Genomic DNA, 24,442 nt, shown 5'->3' with positions numbered 1-24,442 from the left:
AAACGTACTGCCCAGTGTCAGAAAGCTCTGTCTCAGTCGCAGGTCATGGGTCCTCCAACAGGATAATGACCCAAAACACACAGCTAAAAGCACCCAAGAATGGATAAGAACAAAACATTGGACTATTCTGAAGTGGCCTTCTATGAGTCCTGATCTGAATCCTATCGAACATCTATGGAAAGAGCTGAAACTTGCAGTCTGGAGCAGGCACCCATCAAACCTGAGACAGCTGGAGCAGTTTGCTCAGGAAGAGTGGGCCAAACTACCTGTTAACAGGTGCAGAAGTCTCATTGAGAGCTACAGAAAATGTTTGATTGCAGTGATTGCCTCTAAAGGTTGTGCAAAAAAATATTAGGTTAGCGGTCCCATCATTTTTGTCCATGCCATTTTCATTTGTTTTCTTATTTACAATATTATGTTGAATAAAAAATCAAAAGCAAAGTCTGATTTCTATTAAATATGGAATAAACAATGGTGGATGCCAATTACTTTTGTCAGTTTCAAGTTATTTCAGAGAAAATTGTGCATTCTTCGATTTTTGTGGAGGGGTACCAACAAATTTGAGCACGTCTGTAAGTAAGAAATAAATACCTTGCTATTAAGGCCAATCAAGGACCAACAAATGTGGCCTTAATATGGAGTGGCCTTGCTTTTGAAGGCACGTAGTCGAAACATCTTACAAAGATACTATTTATTTTCTCCTATGCAAATTGGTCTAATTTACTGATTTAGTTTCTAATAGTAAATCTGAATTGCAAAAAAAAAATCTAAATTAAATGTTAAAATTATGTAGCATCCAAATTTTCAGAGGATTGGGTAGTGTCCCAGCATGTACAGTAAGTCTTATTGGAGTGGGAGTTTAAGAGGCTTGATACGTTTGGGACTGCAGAGGTGGCCTCAATATTGAAAGTGACACTGCTGAATCGTGGCTGTAAAAATTACATTAATCGTGGCCTTAACTGTATGCTCTTTATATTGAGCCTTAAAGCAAGGTTTGAGAGTATTCTGAAAAAGTAGATGGTCTAAAAATCAATGTACTCCCTGCAGTACACCAGCTTTATAAAGCATGGTTAAAAAACAAACAAACAGACAGCTTACAGAGGTTCAAAGTAAACTTTACTGGTAGATGCAGAGGACAACTGCACATAGAAGTAAGAGGAAACAGCTTTGGTGACTGAGAAACCATCTCTTCGATTAACATTTCAAATCATGTTTTCAGCAGTTCCTCCACCTTACCTCCCACAGCTATTGACAGCACACATGTTTAAATATAGGAGTGTTCTGACTGTTAAGTTTGGAATAAAAGGAATTCAAAGCTGTGCATGTACGATACACCTTAACAATGTGCTGAATGTTTGCTCCTACATAAATCAGACATAAATCACAAAACCTCAAAAAAATAAATTAATCCCTCAAGCAGTATCAACTTAAACTTTACAAAACATGAACAACTATTTCCATTTACAACATAATTATCAGCATATTGTTATTATTGAAATGTGATATTATTATTATTATTATTATTATTATTATTATTATTATTATTATTATTATTATTATTATTATTATTATTATTACTGTAATGTTTTATCAGAAAACAGCCTCCTGGTCTGAACAGCTTTTTCTCATGACAAGGTGCTTCTTGAATGAAAGCTGTGCCTAAAAGATATATTAGACCTACAAATGCTTTTAATTTTACCATCATCTATTATTTGAATCCCAACACAGCATGCCCTTTAGCACTGCCTGCCAACCTTGAAAGCGAACACCTACAGTACCTCAATAATTAGTTACAGATCACAGTGACAGGTTGCTGGTCCTCTCACAAGGAGAACACAACCAGACATCTGACGCAGGTCACAGGCTGAAGAGATGGCTAGCGAATGGGGTTCTTTCCCTACATTACTAACCACACCAAGTTCTTATTAAACTACCTGCTCGAGTGTGTTGCATTATCTCAAGGATATGAGAAACTGAGACTAAACAAAAATACATTCAACACAAAAAATAGGAGAATGACTAAGAGAATAACGAAACAAAAGGCATATGAAAAAATACAGCCAACACCATTTCTATAAAGTCCTGTGTCTCTATAGCATTACTTAAAGCTTTCTATAATATGAAATGATACAGCACAGGTGGCATGCCCTGGTTGGGATATGACAGTAACACAGCTTGCTGAGTAAGATGCACTTCACAAGCCTAAACATTCTCTGCAACTCCCTGCACAGAAGAGCTTGGCACATTTCAAGAAGCACATAACCAGTACTAAAGACCACCTGGCTCAAATCTGACAACTGTAAAATTAAACTGCAGGTTGAGTGGAAAGCTGGATATCACTTTTCAGAAGTTGCACTGCCCCCAGCGGATTCAGGTAAGACGTGCACTGAGTTTGCTGAACGTTTGTTCGTTTTCGTTTTTCTCTATTCATGCAGCATCTAGTTACAGGCGCAAAAGCCTGGAGGCCTCCTGTCCCTCCTCCTCCTCCTCGTCTGTCTTGGGGATTGTCGGCAGCAGAGCAGAGCGTGTTAACCCCCAGAACTTGTGAGGAGTCAAGTCCTTGTTAGTAGCTGTGAACTTCCAGCCCAGGTGTGAGCCACAGGTTCGGCACTGGGCAATGGTCCAAGCGTATCTGCGAAACAAGATTAAACATTCAATGAAGGGCCAATGAAACTCGGTATAAAAACAAAAAGCCAACAAGGGCCAGGGCACCGAACTATATCAGTGCTTCTCCATGACTGTCAAAAACACATTCGCAGGAATTTCACAATAGACTTCTCTGAATAATCTCAAAACAGGTTCAAATGTTTTTACTGTGCATTCTTTATAAATATAAGTTAGAAATACAGTACAGTCGAGATATACACATCTCCAGACTGTGGCTGATAAAACCTCAAATAAAGCATCAACTCCTGCTGGTGTTTACTTTAATACAAAGGTTTTTCCTTCCTATAATTATAGTAGTTATAACCTGTCTTTGAAAACTGAATTGGAGTTAAGAATCGTATATCTTAACTTAAATCTGTAAAAATGTGGAAAAAGTTGTATTTATATTACAATGACGTTATTGATACCAAATTGCTCATGAGGGATAACCGCATGAAACACATATTAACAGTATATAGTTACAAAACTAAACTTCAATGCAATTAGCAGTAGCAGAAACATTGAACAAATAATTACATTTAACAATCCTCGGAGACAAGTAGAACAATCCAGTTACACATGTTGTTGACCTGTGTGGCCACGATTAGGTAAGTAAAATGGGAGCATTTCTGTAATATCATTGTAACATCGTTAGTAACAAGTTGTAAATGCCCTTTTTAACACAATGCATGTTTATAGCACGGTTCTTTTCATCACTGATATTAGCATTGCCCCTTAACTACCATAACATGACACTCCCTGGCATGGCATTGTAAATGTAGCCACAGAATAATATAAATATTCACACTGTGCTTAAAAATAAAATGAATATTACATTACAGGATATTATTTGACCTTTGGTTAGCTATCAATTGATGTTATAATTCCACATCAATTAATAAAACCTACTGAATATTTATATTGAGTGTTTATTAAGATGTAACGTGAACTTCAGGTTAACTTCTTGAATGCAATATAAATCCTTACCACATCGCCCTGTGTAATAATATACTTTAATATACTTTTCATTTGCACAATTTCAAAGTCAAACCAGAAATAAACAACTCAGACTTTAAGGGCATTTAAGGGACTTCTGTCTGTCTATAACACCTGTCTGGATCTAAGGGTCAGATATAAACCATGAAAAAAACAACAACTAGAAAAGCAGCATGTTTGCAGTGACATGTTCAAAATTATTCAGCTGAAATTGTAGCGTTCAATAGGTCATGACCCCTGTGACATCACTCGTGGACCTGTCCCTCGCAAAGTCACAAGGTCATCACTAATTCGTAAAATAAATTCAATATTTACAGTAAGGCCATGGCAGACCTCCTACACACATCCATAAGAGGTTTATTCGATTTATATGCACATGGAAGGAAAACAACTATGTATAGAGTGGGTCCTATAGTTATCTATTTTACACAACACCTCCATCAAAAAATGAAAATGAGAACATAAGAAAATTCACGAACGAGAGGAGGCCATTCAGCCCATCTAAGTTTGTCCAAGTCAGGTCTTAAAAGATGCAAGTGATTCTGCCTTAACAACATTCCATACCTCCAGCACTCTCTGTGTGAAGAAGCGTCTCCCTCTGTCCTTAGTCTTCACTGTGTCCTGTGGTCCTGGTTTCTGTACTGTGCTTAAAGTATTGGATAGGGTTAACTATGTCATGCCGTTTTAAGATCTCAAAGACTTCAATCATGTCACCCCTAATTCTTCTTTACTCCAGGTTGAATAGATTCAGTTCTTTCAGCCTATCCTCATAGCTCAGTCCTTTAAACCCTGGGATTAGTCTGGTTGCTCTTCGTTGGACTCTCTCCAGGGTCACAATGTCCCTTTGGTGCTGTGGTGACCACAATTGGAAACGCAACATTTCCACAAAATCCACTTAACTGTCTTCACCTTAATTAACTGTACTGCAAGGTGGGGTTGATTGATAAAGCGGTGTGTGCACAGAATGCACCCTTATTGACACTACAGCCCCTCTTTTTAACCTGGCTCATAATCATCTTGAACCCTTTTCTACGTACATTGTGTTGAACACGTTATTGAGAGTATCAGAACCTGGGTAGAGAAGGCAGTGCCTCTGCATCTGCCTGTATATACAGTTTTACATACTGTATATTGTTACTTTAAAGCTGTACTTTTATTGGAGACCATTGCTAATGAACAGCCAGACAAGACTTTGAAGCAAAGGAAATCTTTTTTAAATTATTTTAGTTGTTTTTTGTTTGAACAGAGTAGATGCAAAAATGCAGCTGTGACATACACTGGTGGTTAAAATTATAGTGTCGGGACAGCTGTTCTGTTGCAAGTTGGTGACACCATCATTTTGACTGCCAGTGTATGTGCATCAAGACAGACAGCCATGGACCCTGTTTACAGATGATGATACTCTCAATAATCTGTGCTAAAGTAAGTCCTAACCAAGTATCACCACATTTGGACAAGACTCACCTTCAGTAACACCCATTTTGGCTTTGGAAAATGTATAAATCTTCACTTGACAGTTCAGATAAAGTTCTACAAGCACTACTTTTTCTTCACAACTTGAAGATGTTAACACCACACTGAACTTTCATGCTGCCTGAGGTTTTTCAAATCCAATGCACAAATTAGCAGCAATTGGTGTTATGTGCACTTCTGAGCTACAGTCAATTCAGATTTACACTAACATTAGTTTCTGCTAGACCCAATCAATAAAAGGCATTGTGAAATAAATAAGGACAGGGTATTTAGATCATGAAACCCACTGGATTTGACTGAAGGGAACACACAGTTGTATCCTCATCTACTCGGTTTTGAGCAAGATCCATGACATGTTAATTAATATCGAGGCCACTTTTTCTTCCCCCACATTTTGTGTGTTAGGATGACGCATTTCCATTGATGTTGCATAGTGACTGAAGCTTGTCGAGCAACAAAGTCAGCTTTTAACAGATGACCTCCTCTGGGGTGTAGTTCAACGATAGATCTCTCCAGACTAAATCCCCAAGCCAATTACAGACATCAGAAGAAATCCTCAAAATACAGCTCAGTTTCTTTCAGACTTAATAAACTACATCACCCAATTACTGATGAGATGATATAAGATTCCACAGCGTTTCTTCAAATAGGAAAGCAAGTATTTCATTCCAAATTAATTGGCCAAAGTATCACACTAGTGAACAGTAGCCAGAAATCGTTTTTACTGGATGTCTGTTAGAAAAAAAGATGCTGTGGCCATAGAGAGAGTCCAGCAAAGGGCAACCAGACTGATATCAAGGCTTAAAGGAATGATCTGTGAAGATAGGTTGAAGGAACTGAAATTATTTAGCCAAGAACAAAAATACATGGCGTTCTTGATTAAAGTCTTTAAAATCTGAAAAAGAGCTACAAAGTTAGCCCATACTTTAAGCACATGACAGAAACCAGGACCAGAAGACACAGTGGATAAGGGCTTAGGACTAAGTGGATATAAATATAAAGCAGAGGGAAGGAGACACGTCTTCACACAGAGAGTGGGGAAGGATATGCAATGGGCTATTTAACCATGTGGTTGATGCTGAATAACTAGGATCCTTTAAGATCCAACTTGACAAAATTGAGATCAATCAGATACTAGGAACCGGACGAGCTTAGATGGTGCACATTGTTCGTCATTTTATGTTCTTAAATTCCTATGAAATCCTATTACAATCATAGCTTGCCAATACTTTAAATTGTGCTTGCTCAGTTTTTTCTGGGATTCATCAAGTGTTTGCTGTTATATATTCTAATTCAACTGAACACAGTCAACTACGGTCAACTCTTAACTGAAAGAATGCATGCAAATTGTTAGTTACCCTGGGAACCAGCTGTGCTGCGTTGACGGGCGACCTATCAGGTTGAGGCTGTTAGCCTTGTAGACCGTCAGGGTCTCATGGACGTACCCGTGGGGATTCACATACGCAGCCATGGGTCCATACAAAGACAAGCTGGAAAAAAACAAGTTTATCAGCATTGCAAATGGAGGGATAAGTGCATTTAAGACCGACCTCAGTAACCCCATTCAGTGACCTCATCTGTTTGCGTGTGAATTATTAAATGGTAGATGATAACCAATCCTTCACCGTCAAAGTTTATAATCCTGACATTGGTATTCATCAAGTGAAGAGACAATGACAGGTATGTGTTAGGGGGGGCCACCAATCAACTTTCTGTAAAGAAAGCAAGTTGAAAGAAATCGGCCTGTGCATTGAATTATTTCATCTAAGAACGCGGCCGCTTAGGGTAAATCTGGATGTTTTTGTACAAAATTCACGGGTATTAACTTGCATGGATTTAGAGGTGACTTTTAACCTTGTTCTCTAAGACTGACAGAACCCTTTGCATGCTGTCTAATGCATCAACAAACCAACAGACAAAGGAAGTGCCTTTCACAATGGAAATCTTCTGTTAGTGCAGACAGGAGTTAATTAGGGCTAAACGCTTCATCTAAAAACTTCCCTCAACAAGAAATGCCCTCTTAGTGAAGTGAGAAGCAGCAGGAATTGTAAAACCAAGGGACATCAACAGTAGCTAAAACTGAGGAACAAACATCTCTCCAGCAATTTAACAAAGGAACACACACATCCATCATTTTTTTTTAATTTCCTGTTCTTTTTCAAAGTCCTGACATTGATCTTGATGTCGTTTTTCTTGAATGTACACTGCTATTATCAGCTTGTCTGTTATTATGAAAGCCGTCTAAATTAGTTTACTACTGCCAAGTGTTTATTTTGTTCTACCAGGACGGATGAAGGAGAATATTTCAAACTCTGCTCTTTTACGCTCCAATCATTTCCTGTTTTATTTCTAGCATGTTTTAGCCCCACTATCCTGGCTGACAGTGACAGACTAGATCAGCGGTTAGGACCTTTTGGAACTGAGATGCAGATTTCAATTAATTACAATCTTGTCTAGACAATAAAGAACTGAACTGAATTCAACATTTGGTGTTCAATAGGCAGCAACGTGTGCCTGCTTTGTGTTGACTTGTATAGCCAACATTCTGTCAGATGTAAAATGTTCAATTTCAGCACTTAAGGCATAAAATACATTGGTTTTTAAATTCACTGCATGTTTAAACTAACAGAGTTGCATTAATGAAGCTGAAGTGTATTACTGATCCTAGTGATGGCAATGCAACTGGATGTTGCTTTAACTTACTCCTGTGTACTGCAGTTCACCATTAGTTATTTCATTTCAAAAGAGACAAACTGGTTTTGTCTACTGGGATGGGATCTGTCTAAAAGCATCATGACAAATGTTTACCAAAGTTTTACCCATATTCTATTGTTAGCTCGTTTAAAAGTGAAGGGTCACTGTGTTCTTAGTCCCTCCTCTGGCATAACATAGACAGCATTAGCCAAGCTGCCCAGTTGAGCAGAACACTGGGGGCAGAGAGAGCCAGAGCCAGGCAGAGCTAGGCAGGGTGATGAAGTGTAAGGGTTAAGACAGTAATTCTGCAGTTTTCTCCATGGTTATACTCTGCATTTACCAGTTTGCCACATGTAAATATGGGGAACTGCTGCCTATACAGGTTCCTCACACTATTCTCTAATGAGCGATTAGCAATATTAGCCCCTCAGCATCTTTGGAAATGTAAATAATTATCTATGGTTGCTTCTGCTGAGATCATTATTTTCCAGAAGTACTCACTAATGTCCTAATGTTATCACAGTCAGCACTCACATATCCGACCCTATACAATTTTGACTTCAGTGACGGTTAAACGTGTGTGACGCATATCTGATTATTTCATTTTGGCCCATTCCTACCCTTGTCCGTTTTTCAGGTAACACTAAAAAGATACAATATCAAAAATACATATCTGAAAGGACTGTGTTTTAAAATAAGTAGGCTTCCATTTAGATGTACTGTATTGGTTTTGTTGGTACAGTGCTATATTTTCAACAGAATAAGTATTTTAATTCAGAACGATATAATTCTGAAAATATCCCTTGCCAAAACTAAAGAGAAACAACACGTTAACAGTACATACTTTTAAATCCGGTATGTAATGTAGCGGTATGTAAAATTTCCCATTAACGACCCAACAGCAAAATGAAATCTAAATGTTATCCATGCACAGAACTGCATGAAAAGTAAAAGGCAATGCAATTTAAAACAGTATCCAAAATTAGTATTCAAAATTGCAGAATATGGTGCTCATCACAGTTTACTTGCATGAAGATGCACAAAAACTAAAGATCATAAAAAAAAAAATAAGAAAAGACATCACATTATCTAGAACTGTTTAATGATTAACTATTACATTACCCTAGCTTGTCTTGTTCGCTTAGTTTTGGCTGCATTTCCGTCAGATGAGACTGGAGGAAGCGCTGTGTAACTGCACAATATAAGACAGACTGATTTGGCAAAAAGAGAGATAGTGACGGATATTCAGATAAATTGTAACATTGAAGAGATGGACTTTGTATCAGAAAACTGCAGCAGTGTGGAGTAGTGGTTAGGGCTCTGGACTCTGGACCAGAGGGTTGTGGGTTCAATCCCCAGTGGGGGACACTGCTGTTGTACCCTTGAGCAAGGTACTTTACCTAGATTGCTCCAGTAAAAACCCAACTGTATAAATGGGTAATTGTATGTAAAAATAATGTGATATCTGTATGTGAAATAATGTATAATGTGATATCTTGTAACAATTGTAAGTCGCCCTGGATAAGGACGTCTGCTAAGAAATAAATAATAATAATAAAGAAAACTGGTGACGGAGTTGGAAATCGCGTGTGATGGGCAAGTGCATCAATTTGTTATATATATATATATATATACAGACGTGCTCAAATTTGTTGGTACCCTTACAGCTCATTGAAATAATGCTTCATTCCTCCTGAAAAGTGATGAAATTAAAAGCTATTTTATCATGTATACTTGCATGCCTTTGGTATGTCATAGAATAAAGCAAAGGAGCTGTGAAAAGAGATGAATAATTGCTTATTCTACAAAGATATTCTAAAATGGACTGGACACATTTGTTGGTACCCCTTAGAAAAGATAATAAATAATTGGATTATAGTGATATTACAAACTAATTAGTTTCTTTAATTAGTATCACACATGTCTCCAATCTTGTAATCAGTCATTCAGCCTATTTAAATGGAGAAAAGTAGTCACTATGCTGTTTGGTATCATTGTGTGCACCACACTGAACATGGACCAGAGAAAGCAAAGGAGAGAGTTGTCTGAGGAGATCAGAAAGAAAATAATAGACAAGCATAGTAAAGGTAAAGGCTACAAGACCATCTCCAAGCAGCTTGATGTTCCTGTGACAACAGTTGCAAATATTATTAAGAAGTTTAAGGTCCATGGAACTGTAGCCAACCTCCCTGGGCGCGGCCGCAAGAGGAAAATCGACCCCAGATTGAACAGAATGATAGTGCGAATGGTAGAAAAAGAGCCAAGGATAACTGCCAAAGAGATACAAGCTGAACTCCAAGGTGAAGGTACGTCAGTTTCTGATCGCACCATCCGTTGCTTTTTGAGCGAAAGTGGGCTCCATGGAAGAAGACCCAGGAGGACTCCACTTTTGAAAGAAAAACACAAAAAAGCCAGACTGGAAATTGCTAAAATGCATATTGACAAGCCAGAATCCTGGGAGAATGTCCTTTGGACAGATGAGTCAAAAACTGGAGCTTTTTGGCAAGTCACATCAGCTCTATGTTCACAGACGAAAAAATGAAGCTTTCAAAGAAAAGAACACCATACCTACAGTGAAACATGGAGGAGGCTTGGTTATGTTTTGGGGCTGCTTTGCTGCGCCTGGCACAGGGTGCCTTGAATCTGTGCAGGGCACAATGAAATCTCAAGACTATCAAGGCATTCTGGAGCGAAACGTACTGCCCAGTGTCAAAAAGCTCTGTCTCAGTCGCAGGTCATGGGTCCTCCAACAGGATAATGACCCAAAACACACAGCTAAAAGCACCCAAGAATGGATAAGAACAAAACATTGGACTATTCTGAAGTGGCCTTCTATGAGTCCTGATCTGAATCCTATCGAACATCTATGGAAAGAGCTGAAACTTGCAGTCTGGAGAAGGCACCCATCAAACCTGAGACAGCTGGAGCAGTTTGCTCAGGAAGAGTGGGCCAAATTACCTGTTAACAGGTGCAGAAGTCTCATTGAGAGCTACAGAAAACGTTTGATTGCAGTGATTGCCTCTAAAGGTTGTGCAACACAATATTAGGTTAGCGGTCCCATCATTTTTGTCCATGCCATTTTCATTTGTTTTATTATTTACAATATTATGTTGAATAAAAAATCAAAAGCAAAGTCTGATTTCTATTAAATATGGAATAAACAATGGTGGATGCCAATTACTTTTGTCAGTTTCAAGTTATTTCAGAGAAAATTGTGCATTCTTCGATTTTTGTGGAGGGGTACCAACAAATTTGAGCACGTCTGTATATATATATATATATATATATATATATATATATATATATATATATATATATATATATAATGGGGATTGATTTTAATCTTAATACAAGGGCGGTAAAAGGGTAACAGATAACCGAGTGCTGACTGTAGCTACCTGAATGTGTGAAGTGAGTTTAGAAATGACCACTAGTGGTGCACAACTGAAACTTCTGTCTCCTATGTAAATGGGTAAATTAGTTAGTAAATGGAATATCTCTTTATAAAATCACAATTTTAAAGGGGGCAGAACTTCCAGCTTTTTTGTTAGATTATTATTATTATTATTATTATTATTATTATTATTATTATTATTATTATTATTATTAAACCAACTCAACAAAAAATGTCAACCCAGATTTCAAGCCTCAAAATGAGGTAGATCTGCTGCCTTACCTATCGTGATTGAAACTGGTGAGATTACACACAGTGTTTTATTTTATTCTCTCTGAATATTGTCTGCACTGTACATCACTGCAGTGTGTTTAACTGCAGCAGGATACTGTTCTGATCTCGGCAGTCACATTATTATATCATGGAAGAAGGTATTTCAAATGAATTTTAGTTCAGATCAGTGCTTCTGTCAGCATACGCTGCTGCACATTAAGCACAATTCCTGTCTCTAAAGTGATGATTATTTCAGAACAGACAATGTTAAAAAACGGATATATTCCTTTAGGCGTGGTGGTAACCAGATCACAAGAAAGCAATTCTGTTGATGGGTGTGACATTTACAGTATGTTTTTTTTTATTTGAGCCTTTTTCTTGGAACTGTCAACAGTAGCATAGAAGAACTGTGTCATGAATATCAACATTATTGTATTCATACTTTGAAAAAGTTTTGTCATGATTTAACACACTGTGAACTATGGCCAGTATCAAACATTTGTCTCTCTAGTATGAGAACCCCTGATCTAGATCACTTTTGTACAGTCATACATTTTTTAACTTTTACAGTTGGAAGACTTGCTTTGTATTTAACACAACAAACTCACCTAAAGATTTCATTTTTGGTTGTTATTTCTGTATCTTGACACTGCTTACAACAAAGCGATGTACACTGTGGAAAAGAAAGAAAGAAAGAAAGAAAGAAAGAAAGAAAGAAAGAAAGTATTATTACAGTAATTATGTTTCCTCTAGCTTATTATTATTATTATTATTATTATTATTATTATTATTATTATTATTATTATTATTATTATTTATTTCTTAGCAGATGCCCTTATCCAGGGCGACTTACAGTCGTAAACAAAAATGCATTTCAAGAATCACAGTACAAGTAATAATACAATTAGGAGCAAGATAAAAGTACAATGACTTTGGTTCTAGAAAGTACAAGTATGACAAAATACCATTCAATAACAGAGCAGATAACAGTTTCAGTGATAGTTACATCAGGATATAATTAAATACAAAATACTACAGATTAAATAACACTGGTGACAGATTACAGTACTCTAAAGTACAGGATTAAATGCAGTAAAATAGGGGGCAGATAAGAGCAAGTAAAGCGCATTTAAGGAAGAGTGATAAGTGTCCAGAGGGAAAAAAAAGAGGAGTTCTACAGGTGCTGTCTGAAGAGGTGAGTCTTGAGGAGGCGCCGGAAGGTGGTCAGGGACTGGGCAGTCCTGACATCTGTGTAGGAAGGTCATTCCACCACTGCGGGGCGAGGGTGGAGAAGGAGAAGGAGCGGGCTCTGGAGGCAGAGCCCGCTCCTTCTCATGTACATTTAATTTAGCCAACACATTTTTTAATTGAAACTCTTTACAACACAGTGGGTCAATGCAATCGTGAATGACAACAAAAGAAGACGTTCAGTTTCTGGAAGAACAAAACAACCAGTCTGTCTTGGATAAAAAAACATACCTATGTATTTCCGTGTATTTTATTTGACTTCTACTACAGTAGTTCCGTATCTGTGATTCCAGGTAAAAGCCCAAGTCCCAGGAAGTGGTTTGTTTAGATTGCAGACTATCCATAAAAGGTACAATGTGCTTTTTGGTCATTCCAAAGAACTATTTAGAAGCTTCATATTATTCGGAACTCGTTAATTGAATTGTTGAGACGAAAAACCATATACCGCTATGTGCATTTTTTTTATTTTAATAAATTTAGAGTGCCCCATTAATTTACCCACAATTCTCTTCCCATTTAGAATGTCCAATTAAGTTCCCTTACCGCAGCACTTCCCTGCACAGCTCAGGAGAAAAAAACAACTGCACCTAAAGACTTAACATAAAAGCTCTTACAATTACTTTTAAATATGTATTTTTTTTTTTAACTGCTATGCACTGTACCCCATGTCCTAAAAATATTTAAAAGCAAACATTAAAGTAAAAAGAAATCTGTGCACTTCAATTCATTTCATAGTTCTGAAAGGAGCAGTTTCTATAGAAACACATGGCATATAATGTAATTCCATCTGGTGCTACACAAGGTTAAAGCAAGTTCTCAGTTTGTTTGTCTTGCCTTCCAGGAAGTCTGCTACTGCGTTTCTTCCTTGGTTATTTTGCCCCTGCAGTGTCTTCTGGGTCAAAGCATGTCGTTAATAGGGGAAGCACTGAAGTTGAAATGAGCCAGGAAATGCAAGATAATCTAAAAGCACAGCTTGCCAATTGAGATTTCTTTAACACAGTGTAGGACCAGTTATCATGTTTTAAAATGACAATCCATGCTATGCACAGGTTTCAAAACGGCGCATTTCAGACCTATATAATGAATGGGTGTGTATTGTGGGGAAAATGTATAGCTTCAAAACTTTAAATCTAACAGTTTTCACAAAGCATGCCAATACTTACTCTGTCCATTATATCTAATTCACAGCGCAGTCGCTGGATAGCACTGCCGATTTTCAGCAGCTGTATACGCAGTGCGTCATCAATGGGCAGGCAAGCTGCAACTCTGTATGAAAAATCTGTATGAAAAAGAAATACAAATCGAAGCCCAGTGAGAAACAGACACTGTATACTGAATTCAGCAGCCCAACAGGACACTGTTTCTATTTTTTAGCTATGGGCCCTTTCAACTCAAGTGAGATAACAAGTTTGTTAAAAAATTCATGAAGAATGGAATAATCTCTCTACCCATCGGCTTTGAAGATACCAGCCCTGAAGCTTTGGTGGAAAAGCCCCCTCCCTCCCCCTTCACTGAACTGCGTCTTTTATTTTGTAAGACTTTTCCACTGTAAAGATCTGTTGTGCTGCTTAAACAAACTGCATTTAGCTTCGTAGGCACGTAGGCCACCTGTGTGGTGTACTATCATGTCAGTGTTTATATGAATGAACTAAACAAATAAAGCTGGAAACTAGGACACAGTAATAGATTAGGAGAGGACAAACTATGTCACTTCCTGGAAACATTTTCTTCAAAAGTCTGTCCAAACACAAGGTTTGATAGTGCAGATAAGTTAGAGAATGTACAGAGCACAATATACAGAGGTTAAACAAATAAAATTTGACCTGCCATAGCACTGTCAATAAAGGTGTAGCACACAGAGTGTTCTCAAGGGATATGTGAGAGACTATATAAATGACAAATCTTAAGGTGTTCTAATAAATTTGCTAACAAAACAAAAATATTGCAAGAGAAAGCACTATTAGGTCATAATAATTCCAGTAAATCCTATTTAATATGTATTGCCATCACTTTGTAGATATAACATTTTCTTGCATGAAAAACGCACAAATTATGAGAAGCGTGTTTTTGATTTTTTACAGATTTTTTTCATACCATTTGTAAACATAAAAATACAATTATTTTGTGAGTCTCTGGGGATTTGAACCTGAATTATTCTAAATGTTTTGTATGGTTTATCTTTAAATGAACTCCTTTTTCTGTGACTGATGTGTTTTTCAATGTCGAGTTTCATGCGACCTCTTGACGGTGAATGGAATTGTAGCATTGAAGTACCTGCAAGAACTGATCAATACATTATTTTCACTAACAGCTGGGAAAACATGAGACCTACAAAATGATGGCAATACATATTAGGTAAGATATACTGGAATTGTTTTTCTGGAAAGGGTAGGGAGATAAGATACCTATATATACCTATTGCATTTGATGGCAGTGAGTCATCTTTGAGATTTTCATCCCACTCATGGAGTTGTCGCTTGACTCTGTTCATTAAGATCTCCTAATGATAAAACAGAAAAATCCATAGAGCTTAATAACTCAGCAGTGTAACTCATGAGAGAGATGTCCAGAGAATTCTTCTCAAACTCTTTCAACGGGAATTCTAAACTGAAGAGGTAAAAATAGTTTATCAGTGAAAAGGACAACAAAAAGCACACAGTGTTTCATTGATTCAGTGGGTCGACTGGGAATGCTGTAGCATGGGTTGCCTTGATAATCTATACGGCTGTAAAGAGAAGAATGATGGAGGGCTCTATTGAGGACACAGGGGTGCTTCTGAGTTTTACTGTATACGTTAATTATGATATTTCATACACCCGTACCAGTCTTCACTTTGAATTATAATAACACGTTTATTAGTGGGTCTTGTGAAACTGCAGACTTGGTTAATCCTAAAACATTCTGTCCTGATTTAATTACAATGAATTAATATGTAATCAATAAAAACATTAAACTAAATCACAGTTTTACAGACAACATGGTACCATCATTGTACGTCTCCTGGTCTCTCTCGTCACTGCATTTCAATTGGCAGACCAGACCAGATCAGTAGACTAACCTAATATACCAATATGTCTATCTAAGCTCATTCTTTCATACATTCTGCAGTATAGAGTAAGATACTGAAACAATTTAATTAATTACCCTCGGGTAGTCTTTCTGTAGAGCTACTTAGTGCTGAAAGAGATCAAGCGTAGTCCGAAAACTTTACAAATTAAGGTTTTTCTCCAGCACTTTCTTGACAAAAATAGGCCTTAATAATAAAGGCCTGCTTGGATCAAGAAAACTTTTGGATAGAAAGCCTTCTTCATTACATCTGCATAGAAAACCTCAAGTACTTGAGTACCCAGTTATATTCAGCAGTATGGAGTAGTGGTTAGGGCTCTGGACTCTTGACCGGAGGGTCGTGGGTTCAATCCCAGGTGGGGGGCACTGCTGCTATACCCTTGAGCAAGGTACTTTACCTAGATTGCTCTAGGAAAAACCCAACTGTATAAATGGGTAATTGTATGTAAAAATAATGTGATATCTTGTAACAATTGTAAGTCGCCCTGGATAAGGGCGTCTGCTAAGAAATAAATAATAACATTGCAGCTCAGCTTACAGTCAAAATGACAGGAAAGCTATTCAAACTGGGGCTGTGAGCAGGGCTCTATGGTGCTCCCAATGTGGTCACGTATGCAACCGAAAACGTTCTTGGTGCGACCATCAATTTTGTTTAAGGCAACCAATGCTTTCATGACCTCAAAAACAGACCAGCAATGAAAATGCTGTCAGCTATAAATATAAACTCCTCTGAAAAACAAGAGCAAGGGTTTTTGGATAAGTACTAACTGACACGAGTGTTTTTATCACTGTGTGTCCCTGGGATTGTAGTCCATTGTATCATTATTTATATTGCTAGCAAGGCTCTTAAGACTACATATCCCATACACCACTGCTGCTTCTTATCCCATATCCAGCCAGTTTAGTTTAGTTTTGCTCTACTTCCTTAGTCATTTCACCCCAGTAGCGGCTGCAAAGCATGTCAGCCACTAGGCAAAGCAGCTGGTTGGTGATTGACAGGAAAGAAGCTAGTGAAGGGGTGGGGACAATGTCACCCTTCAGGTGGAAATAAACAGATTTAATTTACCTAGTGTACATTTCAGACCTATATAACGAATGGGTGGCAGATACATTTTATGTAACTAATTTGTTAACTACAATCACTTTAAGCGATATGGCATGACAGGGTCTGTGTGTGTCTTGGGATTGGGGGATATCACCACCCCTCGGGTGCGTTGTGTCTTCAACTGCCAAGAGGTGGCGACATCCTGCAATGACACACACCCTGCAGTGCCATATTGCTATTACAGGATGGCTACAAGTTCCTTTGGAATTTAAAAGAACTACAAAAATAGGTTTAGAAAACCGTGGCAATGTCCTGAGATGTCTCACAGCCCACCGAAATGCTCAGGATCCTTACCATTGTATAGTACGCAATTTATAAGGTGGTTAATTAGGGGATAATGGCACTGCTGTGGCATGTTACACAGTAATAATGGCACTCCTGAGTCACTGAATGAACGAGGGATTCTCATTATTACAAAGGAACTCGCCACAGCAATGTCATTATCACTGTTACACTACAACTTTATAAAGTTATTTCTGTATGCATTTCTGTTTGTCTGAAATAATCATTGCAGTCCACTGAAAGAGTTAACTTTTTGAGAGCAGAGCTTGAACGTCCCTGTGAAGCGTTTCAGAACAGGCGTAGTTAGTTAGCATCATCTTTTCCGTTATTGAGCTATAACCTTCATAGAAAACAGTGGGAGAGCAGTGTTTGTTCTATGATACTGAATTTTGCCCAGGGAGGTAGAGATTTATGAGGACTTATTTTTCAAGAAAATAAAATGCTATGCTTCTACAAAAGCGGGTGTAACAGGGAAGTCACAGCGGTGATGCAACAAGCCATTACCAACCTGAAATAGGAATTTAAGCTGAATCAGAAATACAAGCTGTGAAATGTGGTATGTGAGCTGTATATTGTGATGGGTTTGAGAGACGCCATCTGACTGAGATAGGAAGTAAGATGGAGAGAGTGTGTGCTTCCCTTTTAAAGGTTTACCATAGTAAAAGCATAGCAAAACGCAATAAAGAACAGTAAATGCAATGTAAAACATAGGTAAGCAGTGCAAAGCACTGAGAGGTATGAAAAAGCATATTAAAAAAACATGGTAAAAATATGATAAAAGCATAGTATAATCATGGGAAAACTGCAAAAATGGTAATCTTTAATATGGGTTACACAGAAAGAATCAGTGATATCAGGTAGCCTTTGGGCTATTCCAAATCTTGAGAGACATACTGTAATCAGATTATTGGGACACAGTATACCAAGGTAAAACATAAAGCTAATTCAATGTCCTAAGTGCGTGCCTTCACCAAAACAGAAACCAGAACAACCCAATAGACTGGACAATCATTTTCGTAAGAGCATTCTTTGAATGTGTTTTATAATCTTTGTACATTATCTTCAGATTCTGGCCTCTCTTCAAATGGAGTATACTTACCGAATCATACAAAGAGTAAACCCACGCAGGCCATGAAGTCAGATTTGCACAGTGAAACTTCCTCTGGAAAGAGATGGGAACAGATTAATGAGCATTGCTGAAAGGCTGACGGCTTATTATTGCAACTGAACACCACAGTAGAATTAGTGTGTAAGCAGATAATAAGGAGTCGGATGTTACAGAAACCCAGAGGGTGGGCATTAAGAACATAAGAACATAAGAAAGTTTACAAACGAGAGGAGGCCATTCGGCCTATCTTACTCGTTTGGTTGTTAGTAGCTTATTGATCCCAGAATCTCATCAAGCAGCTTATTGAAGGATCCCAGGGTGTCAGCTTCAACAAAATTACTGGGGAGCTGGTTCCAGACCCTCACAATTCTCTGTGTAAAAAAGTGCCTCCTATTTTCTGATCTGAATGCCCCTTTATCTAATCTCCATTTGTGACCCTTGGTACTTGTTTCTTTTTTCAGGTCGATAAAGTCCCCTGGGTCGACATTGTCAATACCTTTTAGAATTTTGAATGCTTGAATCAGATCACCGCATAGTCTTCTTTGTTCAAGACTGAATAGATTCAATTCTTTTAGCCTGTCTGCCTTTTAAACCCGGGATAATTCTGGTCGCTCTTCTTTGCACTCTTTCTAGAGCAGCAATATCCTTTTTGTAACAAGGTGACCAGAACTGAACATAATATTCTAGATGAGGTCTTACTAATGCATTGTATTACATTCTCATTTATCACACACAACTCCATGCAGTACTTTTTATAGTCTCTGGTGAGCAATATTTTTCCTGCCAGTTCTAAAGTTCTGTGTTGCTTGTTGGGCTTCCTCCACTTAGGAGCTTACTGTGCTTCCATTCAGTGACAGCTCACGCTGGTGTCCCGCTCTGTTGCTGGTGTTAATGAGCACGTGTTTCCCACAGGAAAAATCAACTGGATGAGCCCAGTAAAAAATTGCTCACCAGTTAATATAAACAATAGACTGCTGTATAGTCTTTTTATTTTAAACTGAATTTAATGGAATTAAAAGTGACACTGTCCCCTAATGTTTCTACATGCAGTATTCACTGATGTACGCTGCACTTGGTGAAACATTTTCAAAGATTTTTTTTGAAGAGTAAATAGGTTATACATCCCCATGTGTATTTTTTAAATCACACCTCCTGTAATGCACTGCAGCAGTCATTTTGAAAAGAGCTTTGAAACAGAGTTTAATGAAGTGTAAAAAATTGTCAGGATGTTAACAATGGAAAGAAAGATTGCAGGTACATTATTTAAACAGTTGTAGCATCACGTGGGAATGTATAAATAACTCTTGCCCATCAAGACTGTCAGCAGGGAGGCTATCACTAGTGTGGAAGGCGAGACTAATAATGTAATGCAGTCTCGCACTGATGGCACAAAAACAAAAAATGACCTTGTTTGAAACTACCTAGAAATATCTTATAATCGTCTACAGTAGAGAACATATTGCTAGAAACTTTTAACTATAAATATCTATAATGTCTCTTAATCAATTACATGAATCAACTACACTTCCATGGCTAAAACAAAGACTTACAAGACCATAAAGTGGCAAATAATCCTCAGTAAAGAACTGAGGAATTTACTTTGACAAATGAGAAGGAGCTAGATCAGTGGTCGGCTACCTTTCACTAATAGTGGGCCGAATTAACACGGCCCGGCCCTATAGAGGGCCGGAGTGTATCATTTATTGTGGGGCTGGTCTGCTAAGAAGAGGGGGTTGTATGAGGTTTTGAAAAGAAAAAAGGCATGAAAAATCACTTTCTTTATTACAAATATAATTATGCAACATCTGACCCAAATGCAGCAGTTAAACTTACAAATATTGTTGAGTTTAAGTACACAGAGGGCGAGACAAAAGTACTAGATACACACAGACATAATACATACATATATATATTTGTTCACTACGCATTCTGATGTTTATTACAATCAATGTAAGCACTGCGGTTGCACCTTGACATCAACAGTCATGTTATTCACAGCTACCCTTATAGCCTGATGCAAGCGATCAGTCAGGCAGGCTTGACCGGAATTTAGACTTGATTATTTTCATTCTTGACAAAGTCTGTTCTCAGATGTGAGTGCTCCCAAAAACTGTTATTATGCCAGCAGGAAAGCTCTTTAATTGCAAATATGCTGTGGACATACCTCCGCAATCACTTTCATCGAACACGTTTTTACGAATGATCCGTCTTGAAAAGGTCTTCCGCCATCAGCAATCAACTTAGTGACATGATAACTGCTATGACAGTTGCTAGGTTTTGCTCAACGCGCCTATTAAACATATTCTGTTGATTAGAAAAGCCTTTTCTCAGAGCTTGGGATTGCATTCTGACTAACAGATACCAAGTGGTAAATTTAACTATCACAAAAGCAAACTACCCCAAATAGTTCTAAAGAGCCTCTATCAGCGCTCCAGACAAGGTTTTAGGTCACTGAGTAATTTACTCACCAATTTAAACACTATGGGCCTGATTTTGGAACGGTTTCATTTTCAGTGGAGACGGCAAAATTTTTCCACCTGTTAATCCATTCAAAAATATCCTTCTATTTTCTAAAGAAATCTGCCGTTTTACCCGCTGGTGGATCACATTTCATGCATCATTTTCTGTGGTTCTTAGGAGCTTTAAACGAATAATTAATGACCATTTAAACAGTATAATCCGCCAAAAAAAAAAAAAAAAAAGGTTCTGGTTCAAATGTGTTAGCAATACTATATACCATAAGCACAACTGAAATCTGTCCCTGACCAGCAGGAAAAAACGAGTCAAAACGCAAACGCAAACATATATATTTTTTTAAATTATTTTTGTATTATTCTTTTTCTTATTATTTTTGCATGTAGGCTACACTGTTAAGGACATCTGTAAAATTGCAGGACAATGCAACAGTGCAGTCTTAACAGAGTGTTTGTAGTAAATGTAAATTGTCATTAAACATATATAATATACTGGCAAATGCACGGACATTTACCAATAAAAATGTGTGTGTGTGTGTGTGCATTTACAAATAATCATTGCTGTTCATTACTCTCAGCCAGAAGCAATATCGCTATTCACATTAACACATTAACAAAGCAGCTGCTTCATTCATTCCTATCAAAATTACTTGTTCAAGTAATGGTTAGTTATTTAGATGCACCAAAAACAAAAAAGTAATGTTTTACATTATCCAAAACATAAAAAATATGTAGGAAGACTGTATACACATATTGTAACACAGTGGGGATGGGATTGGAATCATCCCCGCAGTAAAATGTGTGGTTTCGTTTTAAGGCTCATTTGTTTAATGGTTTGATTGTATTGTTTAATTGGTTTTGTTAATTATTTTATTGCTTAGTTATCCCCTGCACCTGGTGAGTATTATTAAATTGGAACCAGGTGCAGGGTATAATAAGAGAAACAGTTAGTTTGCTCGGGACTGCTGAGAAGAAGGAGGCAGAAAGTTGTACTCTGCGTCCTGGCAGTCGTGAGAAAAAAAAAAAGGTGCTGTATTAAACCTGTGTGGTTTTTGTGTATTTTTAGTGGGGAAACAGCCTAGCTGTCCCACGTGTAGTCAGAGTGTTCCTGTGTGTTAGTGCTCGTACAGAGCTAGGTGTTTATTTCGTTTGTGGGTATTTTGTGTTCATGATTTGTTTGATTTTGTTCTGCATTAAAATTTAGCGCAAAAGCGCTTTCAAACCCTCCATCTCTGTGTCTGGTCAGTATTTTAAAGGGGCAAAACGAACCCGAGCCGCAAGGCTTGTTTACAATATATACATTTCACATAGGCGCTATACGCTGTTCCATAATTATAGGCTAAAAACAAACAAACATGTATAACAATATTTCAATTAATTCCCTTCTCTGTCTCTTTCTCTGTCTTAACACACTTTTGTCTGAAACACTTACCGATTTCAAGAGGTAGGTTTTTCTATACCTCGTATGGGCTACATAGTTTTGTTTAAAGATACGTTATTCCAGTTTATTAGAAAGCCGACTTTGTTGCTGTCCCAGCTTTTGTACATTCACTGAAGGTTGAGCTGTATGGTAAAACCATATGCTACAGTGGGATAGGTGGAAAAGGGTTACGTTTGTTAATAGTTACTGATTCATTGAACTAGAAGTCAATGAAAACATACCCGTCAGCTATTCATTTAATAATCCTGGTTTGGAAAAATTATTTCAATACTATCATATAGGCTACGTATGTTTAACATATACATTTTCAACAATGAACTTTACAACAATGTTTGCAGATGACATTCATAAGCACCTGTTGTACCTCTTTAGTTTGAATGAATTGTTTGTTTATATCTGCAGCGTAATTTACTGGAAGTGGTCCCAAACTGGAACGGCAACATCATTTTGTATAGAAAGTCAGGGTGACTGGATCTGAAGTGCTGGCACTCTTTATACTGGCAGATATATATACTGACCATTCTGAAGCAAGAGGAAGATAAACTGGTAGAAGTTTAAAGTATCACCCACTTCGGTCTTTGGAAAACAGACCATTATAGATCATTATATATTCCGCCAAAAAGAAAGCATCTGCATAACTAATGAACCAAACTAGCAGATAGATTCCCGGCGTGTTTTCTGAAGGTATACAAAATACTCAAAATCAGTGGGAAAAACAGGTGCAGAAAAAAAAAGTTCTGCAGTTCTGCAAGAGCAATGTCACTTCAATCCAGCCTATCCTAATTAAAGTGTGTCAATATTTATGAGTGCGCTATGACGTCAGTCTGTAAATAAATAAATACATTTAAAAAAAACGGCGTATCACATGTTTCAAACAGAAGTGTGAGAAGGTCGTTAAAAATCTGATTACAATGTCTGGAAGCCCAGAAGTGTTGCATTAACACCAGCATAACATGAAATACAGTAAACCCAGCATGAGGGCTGGGGACCAAACCTGTGCGAGTACTGTTGTGTTAAACAAACAGAAACTAGACAAAAACCAAAATGCACTACTGCACACATGCCATTACAAAATGCCCTGGAAACTTTAAATAAAGAAAATAATTATAATGAAGAGCTGAAACGCAGCATTGTCACTTAATTAAAAAAGTGAAAAGGTTGCCATGCCAAGCTGAAAAAAATTGAATTACAAACTCCAATAAACCAATTGTTGTCTTTCACCAGTCAAATAAAGTTATGAGTCAACACAAAACATCTGTTATACCTTTAGCCACCACATCTATCCCAGCTATAACAGATCTGGGCGTAGTTTATTGTCAGGTGTCTGACAATAAACAAAAAGCAGGCACGGCAATTCAAGACGTTACCATTATGAAAAACAGTAAATGTAGCAGAGTTTTGTACTAAATCAGGGTCAGCTGTGGCCAGGAAAAGGGAGTTTATTTCTTAAATTGACCATTTGAACAACAGTAAAAGCAGAAAGCACAGATATACTTGGAACTGTAATTAGGAAGTGTCCACCTACACTGACACCACGTAGCCAGATTAATGTGCTACTGAAGTTACTACTGAGAAAAAAAAAACATTTAGGGAATTAAAAATTAAATTTAATGCAGCTTACTTGAATGCAGTAGAAAACCTGCCATTCACTGCTAATGAAAATATACGACAATGTGCTTGCAAAATATCAAAAAATATAAACATGCTGTTTTCATCGTAGTCATCAGCTGCATATATTAACCATTCAGCAGAATAAGGCAATAAACAATTCAGTACAAACTAAGTTGCTGTTTTAGTATCTCTTTAGTGTCATAACAAGTTGTTGTTATACTTTAAGCAGCTGAATGTGGTACTTGTAACAACCAACTTGCTCCTAGAGTGGCACCCAACAACTGGATTTGGCGACCAATTTGTTTTGGCCTAGTAAGTTTGTCTGGAGCCCTGGATCAGTGGTTTGTCAAGCAAGGAAAGTTTTAAACTTGAACAGGGTATTTGCTCTAACTCCAACTCCATGCCTTGAACCTGATAACACCTACATTCATGTATGTTATATAACACGTGTAATGTTATATCACTCCAAAAAGAGAATTGAGGGGGCTCCTGAGTGGCGCAGCCGGTAAAGGCGCTCCGCGTGGAGTGCAGGATGCGCCCCATAGCCTGGAGGTCTCCGGTTTGATTCCAGGCTATTCCACTGCCGACTGTGGACGGGAGTTCCCGGGGGGCAACGCACAATTGGCCGAAC

The 24,442-nt window shown here is 37.7% G+C and overlaps 1 protein-coding gene across 2 annotated transcripts in view; it reads right to left on the bottom strand.

The window, feature by feature from the left end:
* Positions 1-1,094: 1,094 nt before the first annotated feature.
* The window catches only part of LOC117411753 (protein cereblon-like), a 39,142-nt gene continuing 15,794 nt past the window's right edge, over positions 1,095-24,442 (bottom strand). For both annotated transcript variants that reach the window (XM_059000107.1, XM_034019487.3), the window contains exons 6-11: positions 18,277-18,339; positions 15,140-15,224; positions 13,888-14,003; positions 12,085-12,149; positions 6,474-6,605; positions 1,095-2,632 (exon numbers count right to left, since the gene is read on the bottom strand). In XM_059000107.1, the coding sequence (XP_058856090.1) occupies positions 2,443-2,632; positions 6,474-6,605; positions 12,085-12,149; positions 13,888-14,003; positions 15,140-15,224; positions 18,277-18,339 (651 nt within the window). In that variant the 3' untranslated portion in view covers positions 1,095-2,442. The remainder of the gene's footprint in view (positions 2,633-6,473; positions 6,606-12,084; positions 12,150-13,887; positions 14,004-15,139; positions 15,225-18,276; positions 18,340-24,442) is intronic.

Source organism: Acipenser ruthenus, chromosome 25 (assembly GCF_902713425.1).
Source record: "Acipenser ruthenus chromosome 25, fAciRut3.2 maternal haplotype, whole genome shotgun sequence".
NCBI classification, from domain to species: domain Eukaryota; kingdom Metazoa; phylum Chordata; class Actinopteri; order Acipenseriformes; family Acipenseridae; genus Acipenser; species Acipenser ruthenus.
The sequence above is the reverse complement of the archived record's forward strand: the minus strand, read 5'-3'. Positions and strand labels throughout refer to the sequence as shown.